Consider the following 10,552-nt stretch of genomic DNA (forward strand, 5'->3'; position numbering starts at 1 on the left):
AGTTAAAAATTCCTAAGACTACCAAATTCACATTTATTTTATTGAGTCTAATTGTGTGACGACAGTGAGTCATGAAAAAATCTGGTATAAGACTATTTTAAGTAGGGTAAGCACAAAGACCTCAGGTCAGAGAGAGGTTTAGCATATTTGAGGAACAGAAAGATTCAAGAGCTCAAATGAAGTGAGCCAGAGAGATATAGGCAAGATCAGACAGGGCAAGGCATGGAAGGTAATGAATTTTAAAAGCTTTGGATTTTATTCTGAATATAAGAGGAAATCACTGGAAGGCTTTATGCAGAGAACTGTGTGATCTGATTTTTTTTTTTTTTTTTTTTTAATCTATCTGGCTGCTGTGGGGAGACTGGATTATAAAGAATCACAAGTGAAACACAGGAGAGCAGTTGAGAAGACTACTGAGGTGACCAATCAGAGATAATGAGGGTGGCTTGGAATAAGAAAGAAAGGTGGCTGAGATCGTTCGAAGCAGAGTACACAGGACTTGACAAGGGACTGGACATGGGCCCAAGGGACAGAGATGAATAAAGAAGTCTTAAGTTTCTGGTCTGTGCAACCAGATAAATGGTAAAGCCAACAGCATTTGGCAGATTGGACCGCTTTCTCCTTCAGAGATAATCTCACCTTCACTTAACAGCAAAGTACTTTTCATTTAAATCTAGCATCTTGTTCCATCCAACTGCCCATTCATTACATTTACTTCAATGTCTTGTCAAAATCCAAAACAGAACTTAAGGCTGCTCCCCACCATGATCTGCTCAGGCAAATCTACTCCCCTTACAATCTTCCTCATCCTTCTGGAGTCTCCACTCACCCCACTGACTTTTACTTTACACTGGCCTTATTTATCTCAACCTATTTCCTATGTAGCTTCCCTTCTCCTGTTGCTAGTGATTTATACTTGTCAAATAACTGTAACTATGATTTACTCAATGCTTTCTGTGCATAAGCACTATTTATGCATTATCTATTATTTTTATTTTTTAAGTTTTTATTTATCCATCTAAGTAATCTCTACACCTAACGTGAGGCTCAAACCCACAACCCTGAGATCAAGAGTCACACACTCTTCTGACTGAGCCAGCCAGGCATCCCTTGCGTTATCTCCTTTAATTCTCAACTATCTTATAATGTAAATTCTATTATCTCCACTTGACAAATGAGCAAACTGAAGCAGAGAAGTTAAGAAATGTATCCGAGGTTAAATAACTAAGAATTTTTGCAGCTGAGATTCAAACTGAACTATTAATCACTACCGACACTACAATAAATCAGTCCTTAAGTGAAACAATCAGGATTGGCTCCTAAGATACAGTACGTACTCAGTCACTATTATGGCAAATGTGTGCCTACGGAACCAACTGAAGTTCTTTTGAAGAGCGGCAGTGTTGGACAATGAGGCTTTGAAAACAGGAAAGTTTTTGTAGTACCTTTTTTGTAAAGTCAAAATTTCAGAGTCGAAAGAGTCCTTAAAAATTTAGTCACACTCACTCCTCCTTTTTGCAGATGTGGAACTTAAGGCCAACAAACTTTGTGACTGACCCAAGGTCAAGAGAGCTGGTTAGCAGAACTGGATTGAACCCAGGTTTCTTGAATTCCTAGATCTTTGCAACGTACAATCATTTCATCATTCGACAAATACATGTGAATGTCTACAAATTTGCAAGCACTACAAATTGAATAAGACCAGTCAAACCCCTATTTTAATTGTCAAACATTTATAAAATGCTTGCCCTCATAGAGCTTATCATCTACTTTGCTCTTTTGGGTCACCCTCCGTCCTTCCTCACTCTTAGGTACGGGATCAACTACTATTGAGTGGAAGAAAAATCAGACATGCCTTGGTTGTGAAAGGCAGTGCAAAAACTGCTGAAGCATGCATTCTGAAAACACACACAGCTGCCAGCCTCAACATCTTCCTTTATGATTATTTGACTGAAAGAATGAGCCCCGATCGTGGAAAATGAGCTGAGGGAGGGGAAAGGGAGTCACTTAGATTCAACTCCTCTTTACTTGGTGCATAACCTTGGGAGCCAGCTCTCATTCCTTGAGCCCCATCCATAAAGTGGGCTATGTCCCACAGCAAAAAATGGAAAGTCGCACCTGTAGGGCCAGGCAAATCAGATCAATGAGGGAAGTTGAACTGATGGAGACAAGGCTAGAGAACCACGTGCCATGTCAGAGGTGGCCTCTGCTTGGCTCCAAGCAAGGTGGAATATCTGATCTTTCTATTCTTCAGGAGATGACAGAATTCAGAAATTACCAGATTGCAGAAGAGGGGTGCTTGGGTGGCTCAGTCAGTTAAGCATCCGACTCTTCATTTCGGCTCAGGTCAAGATCTCATGGTTCGTGGGTTTGAGCCCCACGTTGGGTTCTGTACTGACAGTGCAGAATCTGCTTGGGATTCTCTCTCTCTACCCCTCTCCCACTTGTGCACTGTCTCAAAATAAATAAGCTTTAAAAAATTATAGCAATTTCCAGATTGGGGAATGGGGCAGGAGGAGGGACAGAGAGAAACACATTTCTTTTCCACCTTTTCATTATAAAAATTTGAAACACAGAAAAGTAAAAAGAATAGTTAGCATTTTGCCTTTTACCCATACACTTTCACCACAGCATGTCACAACTTTAGCATGCACCTCCAAAAATGGGACACTCTCCTTCATAACCATGTTATTATTACATCTAGAAAATAATTCTCAAATATCTAATGGGGGGGGCACCTAGCTGGCTCAGTCTGTTAAGCGTCTGACTCTTGATGTGGGCTCAGGTCATGATCTCATGGTTTGTGAGTTCGAGCCTGACTTTGGGCTCTGCGCTGACACTGCGGCGGAGCCTGCTTGGGATTCCGTCTTTCCCTCTCTCTGCCCCTCCTCCATGAGTTCTCTGTCTCTCTCTGTCTCTCAAAATAAATAAACCTTAAAAACATAGAGGAGCATCTGGGTGGCTCAGTCAGTTAAGCGTCCAACTCTTTATTTCGGCTCAGGTCATGAGCTCAAGGTTCGTGAGATCGAGCCCTGTGTGGGGCCTGCTTGGGATTACCTCTCACTCTGTTCTTCCCCTGCGTACGCACGGGCTCTCTCTCTCTCTCCCAAAATAAGTAAACTTTAAAAAAAATTTAAAAATATGCATATATCACCTAATAGGACTGAATATTCAAATCTCCACTACTGTCTAAAAGACGTTTTTATAGGAGTTTTCTTTTTGAACCAAGATCCAGTCAAGGTTCACATTTTGCATCTGGCTTCACCTCTTTATGGTTTTTAAGCCTAGAACACTCCCTTCCTTTGTTTTTTCCATGACACTGACTTCTGGAACAGAACCAGTACAGTTGTCTTATAAAATGCCCCACATCCTAGACATCTTATCATTACCTCAATGTTCTTTAATCTGTTCCTCTGTTCTCTGAAAGCATGATTAGGCTAAAAGATATTCAGCAGGAAAACTTCACAGACGACACACCGAAGTTCTTATTTCACCACATTAGAGGGTGCGTTGTTAATAATCACTTCCAAAGGCAATAAATTTGTTTTTAATTTTTTTATTTGAATATTTCCTTGGCCTTAGGGATTCTAAGTCATTAAGTATTTTTAAATGAAGTCAATTTCTTGCTTTTTTAAAGGTTTTATTTTTAAGTAATCTCTCCACCAACTGTGGGGCTTGAACTCACAATCCCAACATCAAGAACCATATGCTCCACTGACTGAGCCAACCAAGCACCCCAATTTTTGCCTCAAATTCAGCCAATTCTCTAGATTTTCAAATGTTGGCAACTCATTTCAAAAAATTTTAAACACTGTATGAAAGATACAGCCCAATTTTTAACTGCTAGACCCTATGGATTCCCTGGAGGGCCCTTTTGGTTATTACTCTCCTTTTCAGTTTTCTGATAAACTTGGTCCAAACATCATGCAGAATCAGCAACAAAACGGTTGCCAGAATGTAGTCGGCCATTTCCTAGGCCACCTTCCATTTCACATTTCCAGGTCTTCAGAATTCGATTCCACCTGGAATTTCCTTAGAGGCAAGTCGATTTGCTTTGTGCAGCCTCTTTCTTGTCTGTACAGGGGGAAATCACTGCTCTTCCTACTTCAGAGAGCTGCTATGAGACTCAGTTGAAAAATGTACATGGGGGGGCACTTGGGGGGCTCAGTCAGTTAAGCATCCGACTTCTGCTCAGGTCATGATCTCGAAGCTTGTGAGTTGAAGCCCCGCGTCGGGCTCTGTGCTGACAAGCTCAGGGCCTGGAGCCTGCTTCGGATTCTGTGTCTTCCTCCCTCTGCCCCTCCCCCCCCTTCAAAAATAAATAAACGTTAAAAAAATTTTTTAATCAAAACCTAAAATAAGTAAAATAAAATGCAAATCTGCTCCTGTGACTCCTATGCTCAAAACTTTCCCATGGGTTTCTCAGAATAAAAAAGCTACACCTCGGGGCACCTGGGCGGCTCAGTCGGTTGAGCCACCAACTTCGGCTCAGGTCATGACCTCACAGTTGGTGAGTTCGAGCCCCGCCCCGCGGCGGGCTCTGTGCTGACAGCTCAGAGCCTGGCGCCTGCTTCGGATTCTGTTGTCTTCCTCTCTCTCTGCCTCTCCCCCGACTCGTCCTCGCTGGCGCGCTCTGTCTCAGAAATAAACATTTAAAAAAAAAAAATTTTTTTTTTTAAAGCTACATCTCATTTGCTTCCAGCCACCTTGCTTCTTTGCTTCTCTCTCTCATTTGCCAAGCACGCTCTGGCCTCCAGAATTTTACACTGTTTCCTCTCTCCTAGCGAGCTTCTTCCATATGGTTCTTTTCCTTCATACAGGTCTGTGGCTCAATGAAGGCCTCTCCAGAGGCCTTCCCTGGCCTCCCTATCAAAATAGCTCTCCCACCTCAGCATCCTTTAAAGATCCTCTGTCCCTGCTTTACTTCTCTCTCAGCACTTGCACTGCCTAACATGTTATTTATGTTAATTGCTTCCCCCACCAGAAATGCACGCTCCATGTGGGCAAAGGATGCAGCTCGCTAATACTCGCTAAGCGCCAAGAAAAAGCGATCGTGGCAGGTACTTCATATTTGATAAAACCAATCAACCCTTTCGAAGACCTCATTTCCCCGATAACTACCCCACACCCAAGGTATGCCCAACCTTAGCGCCCAGTCCTCTCGAGACACACCCTCATACCTAGGCATACGCAACCTCTTCGCGCACCTCCAACCCCTGGCCTCCCCGAGCTCCTCAAGATTCCCCACTTGAAATATGTTGCTGCAAAACTCCTCAAAAACCCTCCTCCTTTCATAGCGGCCCACCCTTTCGAAGCCCCAAGAACGTAAATTCGCGCGCGTTCGGTTCGCCAGTCCCCCCAGCGTCCAAGAGATTCCCACAATCCACGAATGAATGAGCTACGCCCCCCCCCTTCATCCTCCCCCTGCACGGCCGGCCCCTCCTCCTCCCTAAGCACGACCCCACCCCCCCCCCCCGCATCGTTCCCTTTGGGCGCCTGTGTCCCCGAGTTTGAATCCTCAACCAGGACTCCCCCGCCGCCCCTTCCAGAGGCCCTCCCTCGGAGCGACCCTCCCACCACCCTGGGAGGTCCCCGCTTCCCTCAGCTTCCAGAAACACCGCTAACCGACCCCTCCAATCCTCTCAGGAAGGCTACCAACCCCGGGCACGTAATTCCCGCCTCCGCGCTTCAAATCCGACCCTCCGGCTCCGCGAGGGCGGCGAACGCCTCAGGCCAGACGCCCCCAACAGCCCCTCGGCCCCGCGAGCCGCGCCGGCCCTGACCGTTTCTGGGCCTCCAATCCCCACAGACGGATCTGCCGGTCATACTGAGCCGCCTCCTCCTCGCTGATGCCGCCGCCGGCCTCCTCCTTCTCCACCATGGCGCCGGCTCCCGCTGCCTGCGCTCGGGTCCTGCCCACGGCAACCGCCCGCCGGCCCCACGCGCCGCCAACCGCCGCCGGCCGCGCGCCCGGGCCGCGTCTGCGCCTGCGCCAGGGACCGCGCCTGCGCAGGACCTCCTCCACGGCCCGGCCCGCCCCTAGAGCCTGAGACCACGCGAAGCGCGCCCGCCTGAAAGGCGGGCCGGCAGGACTGTCGGCCACGTGACCGGGGCTCCAGCCAATCCTGGCCCAAGGATGGCGCGATTCCCCGCCCCCCTTTCTTGCCCCCCCCACCCCCCACCCCGTCGGTAAATATCCAAGTGTTCACCTAATGGGGCTTTTTAGTTTTTATTTATTTATTTTTTACTTATGGGGCTTTTTAAATCATCAGATATTTATCTAGCCCCTGCTGAAATCCCGGTAGTGGAGGCGTTGGGCAATAGAGCAACGAATAACACAGAGCCCTGCCCTCAGGCGGCTAACGTTCTTTCGAGGAGAGCCCAAAGACAAATAGAACTCAGACCGTGAGAAATGCCGTGGAGAAAAATAAGCCCGGATGGGACCACAGGGTTCCAGGAGTGGCCAGAGAGAAGCTTCTCGCAGAAAGGGGATATTTAACCGAGATCTGGAGGCACTGAAGGGCACTGGTCAGGGCAAACAGCAGGTGCAAAGGCCCTGAATCTGGAATGTGCTAGCATAGCTGAGGAACTTTGGAGAGGGCAAGGTGGCTGGAGCAGAGTGAGAGGATGGGCAGCGGTAAGAGGTGAAATCATAGATGAAGCAAGTGGGGCATCCTGAGGGACCTTGTAGGCCTGGTGCTAACTAAAGTGTATTTTATTATTTTTTTTTATTTTTTATTTATTTTTTTTTACTAAAGTGTATTTTAAGCAAGGTGCGTTTTTATTATTCATTTAACAAATACTTATTGAGCATCTGTTATGTGTTAGCCATTGATCTCAGTGCTGGGATAGAGCACTGAAAAAAAAAATAGCTGTCTTCTCATGGAGTTTAAATGGGTTTTCAGTGAATTCTTTCTCTTCTTTTTCGGGTTTGTTTGTTTGAAAGAGAGAGAGAGAGAAAGACGGTGGGGGGGGGGGGGTGGCGCCTGGGTGGCTCAGTCAGTTAAGCATCTGACTTCGGCTCAGGTCGTGATTCTCACTGTTTGTGAGTTCAAGCCCCGAGTTGGGTTCCATGCTAACTGTGCAGAGCTTGCTTGGGATTCTCTCTCTCTCTCTCTCTCTCTCTCTCTCTCTCTCTCTCTCCCCCCCCCCCCGTCTCTCTCTCTCTCTGCCCCTCCCCCACTTGCACACACACTCTCTCTCAAAATAATAAACTTTAAAAGTTTTTTTTAAAGAGAGTGCACAAACCAGCAAGTGGGGGAGGGACAGAGAGAGGAGAGAGAGAGAGAGAGAGAGAGAGAATCCCAAGCAGGCTCTGTGCTACCAGCGGGGAGCCCAAATGCAGGGCTCGGTCTCAAGAACCATGAGATTCATGACCTGAGCCGAAATCGAGAGCTGGACGTTGAACCCACTGAGTCATCTGGGCTCCCCTATGGGAATTATCTTTCTAATTTTTATGAGATTAGTTAGGTTCTTTAATACAACTATTTCATACGTAATGAGTCTGAGGGCCAGCAAAGTTATCAGGAGCCCGAACGAAGTCTTGTGTCTTAGAAGTAGTGAGAGTAGGTTTCAAACCCGGGCTATGTGGCCCACATGCTTCATCAGGAGATCATACTGCTGATGGTATATTCAGCTTCTACTGTGTGCTCTGATCTTGCCCCTGAGGCACATACATACTCTGCGAACCTCAAAGATCGATATTTCATCCCCTTTTACAGATGGCAACTCTGGGACTCGGGGAGGGGTAGGAATTCATCCAAGATGGCAACATGACTCCAAAAAAGTTTGGCCGATGCTTACCCTCGGTTACTGATGTGAAACAAATCACGGAAAAGATGAGGGACTTAACAATACATATTTATTATCTCTTGTAGTTTTGTGAAGCTGGACTTCAGGAGCAGCTTGGCCGGGCTGTTCTGGCACAAGGTCTTTCGTGAGAACGCAGTCAGAGGTCAGCTGACGCTACAGTCATCTGACGGCTTTTGATGGGAGTTCCTCTTCCGTCGATGATGGGAGGAGGAGATGACCCACTCCCGTGGCCGGAAGTCCTGGGGATACAATAATGATAAAAATAAACATACGCCAGGGGCGCCTGGGGGGCTCAGTTGGTTGGGCAACCAACTCTTGATTTCAGCTCGGGTCATGATCTCACAGTTTGGGAGCTTGAGCCCCGCATTGGGCTCTGCGCTGACAGTGCGGAAACTGCTTGGGGTTCCGTCTCTCCCTCTCTCTCAAAATAAGTAAATAAACTTTTTTAAAAAATGGACATACCCCTGCTTTATGTAGGAACAGTCACAAGACAGTGGGAGAGAGAGAAAACAGTCCCATAAATATAAATAGAAACTTCATGAAGTGCTGTGAAGGAAAAGAAGAGAGAGCTATAAAAGTGTTTTTGACTTAGTGTTGGAGTCAGAAAAGTATAGTTCTGAGGGGCGCTTGGGTCACTCAGTCGGTTGAGCCTCCGACTTTGGCTCTGGTTATGATTTCACAGGTCATGAGTTCGAGCCCCGTGTCAGGCTGTGTGCTGACAGCTCAAGCCCGCTTTGGATGCTGTGTCTCCCTTTCTCTGCCCCTCCCCACTCACACTTTGTGTGTGTGTGTCTCTCTTTCTCTCTTAAAAACAAATAAACGTTTTGAGAGACAGAGAGTGAGTGGGGGAGGAGCAGAGAGACAGAGGGAGACACAGAATCCTAAGCAGGCTCCAGGCTCCGTGCCGTTAGCACAGAGCCAGATGTGGGGCTTGAAGCAGTAAACCTGAGCCCTAGTCGGATGCTTAACCCACCGAGCCACCCGGGCACTGCCCCCTCTTTATTTATGTATTTATTATTATTTTTCAAGTTTAAATTTTTTTAACGTTTATTTTTTCAGAGAGAGCACATGAGCAAGGGACGGGCAGAGAGAGAGGGGGGACACAGAATCTGAAGCAGGCTCCAGGCTCTGAGCTGTCAGCACAGAGCCAGATGGGGGGCTCGAACTCACCAACCAGGAGATTGTGACCTGAGCCGAAGTCGGACACCGACTGAGCCACCCAGGCGCCCCCACTGAATTCTGTGTTATGTGAATATCTCAGTAAAGCTTTAAGTAAAGAAAGACAAGAAATGGAAGCTTCCACTTTCCCTCCCTTGGGACACTTGATTTTAAGCTCAGCCTCCTTGCTAGGAAAAGCCAAACCAGCCCAGAGAGAAGCCTTCGTGGAGAAGAGCCAAAGTTCCTGACCCTCAGGCAGGCGACAGCGCCAGGCGCCGGCCAGCACCAACTCGCTGGCCATGTGAGCGAGCCATCTCGGAAGTATATCCTCTGGCAGCTGGTCAAGCCACCCCGGAGGGAGCAGATACAAGCCATTCCTTTCCAAGCCCTGCCCAAAGTTCTGATCTGTAAGCAAAATCAAGGACCGCTGGCGAATTATACCACAAAGTTTTGTGATCACTTGTTACACAGCATTAGATTACCTGGACACTGCCCTCTACCAACTCTCTTCACACTTTCTTTTTTCTCCATAATGTTTCCTTCTCTCTCCCTCCCCCTGGTGTGCACCCTCTCACGGGGTCAAACAGGCGCTCTATCTTCCTCTTTCCTTCACCCCATTCTCTTTCTCTAACTCTCTTTCCCTTTCTCTGCCAACACTCTCCGTCTTTCTGATTTTAGTCTCTCTGACGAGCTCATTCTTTCTGTATTCCCTGAAGACGTCCTCTGGGCCCAGCCCTGTGCGAGGTGACACATAAACCCTGGGGGGGGGGGGGGATATGTTGTCCTGTGGCATCACAGAAGATCTCTCAGAGGAAGTAATGACCAAGTGGAGATGTGGAGAATGGTGACAAGTCAGGTGACCGAGCCATGGTGACTGAGGGGGATAAAGGCGTCAATTAAGAAATCGGATGGTGGGGGCACCCAGCTGGCTCAGTCAGTAGAACATGTGACTCTTTATCTCTGGGTTGTGAGTTTGAGTCCCACGCTGGATGTAGAGATAACTTAAAAATAAAATATTTTAATTTTATTTTTTTTAATGTTTATTTATTTTTGAGAGAAAGAGACAGAGCATGAGCAGGGGAGGGGCAGAGAGAGAGGGAGACAGAATCCGAAGCAGGCTCCAGGCTCTGAGCTGTCGGCACAGAGCCCAACATGGGGCTCGAACTCACCAGTCTTCCAGCTGTGAGATCATGGCCTGAGCCGAAGTCAGCTGCTTAACCAACTGAGCCACACAGGCACCCCAAAAATAAAATCTTAAGCAAGAAAAAGAAGCCAGATCATGAGTTGCCTTTTTTTTTTTTAATGTTTATTTATTTTTGAGAGAGAAAGACACAGCGTGAGCTGGGGAGGGAGACACAGAATCCAAAGCAGGCTCCAGGCTCCCAGCTGTCAGCACAGAGCCCGATGCGGGGCTCGAACTCACAAATGGTGAGATCATGACCTGAGCCGAAGCGGGTTGCTCAACCAAGTGAGCCACCCAGGTGACCCTTGTCCTTTTTTTTAAGCCCTGAAAATCTATTTGTTAATTACAATATGTGACCGTTGTACTTTGAGGCAAATAGAGAATATAAAACATCAGTAT

General features: G+C 47.2%; 1 protein-coding gene across 1 annotated transcript in view; it reads right to left on the bottom strand.

Annotated features, from left to right (window-relative positions):
- The window catches only part of SAE1 (SUMO1 activating enzyme subunit 1), a 72,493-nt gene extending 66,515 nt beyond the window's left edge, over positions 1-5,978 (bottom strand). The window contains exon 1 of the mRNA XM_042968531.1: positions 5,784-5,978. Coding sequence (XP_042824465.1) covers positions 5,784-5,881 — 98 coding nt within the window. The 5' untranslated portion in view covers positions 5,882-5,978. The remainder of the gene's footprint in view (positions 1-5,783) is intronic.
- Between the last annotated feature and the right edge of the window lie 4,574 nt (positions 5,979-10,552).

The sequence above is a fragment of the Panthera tigris genome, chromosome E2, assembly GCF_018350195.1.
Source record: "Panthera tigris isolate Pti1 chromosome E2, P.tigris_Pti1_mat1.1, whole genome shotgun sequence".
Taxonomy (NCBI): domain Eukaryota; kingdom Metazoa; phylum Chordata; class Mammalia; order Carnivora; family Felidae; genus Panthera; species Panthera tigris.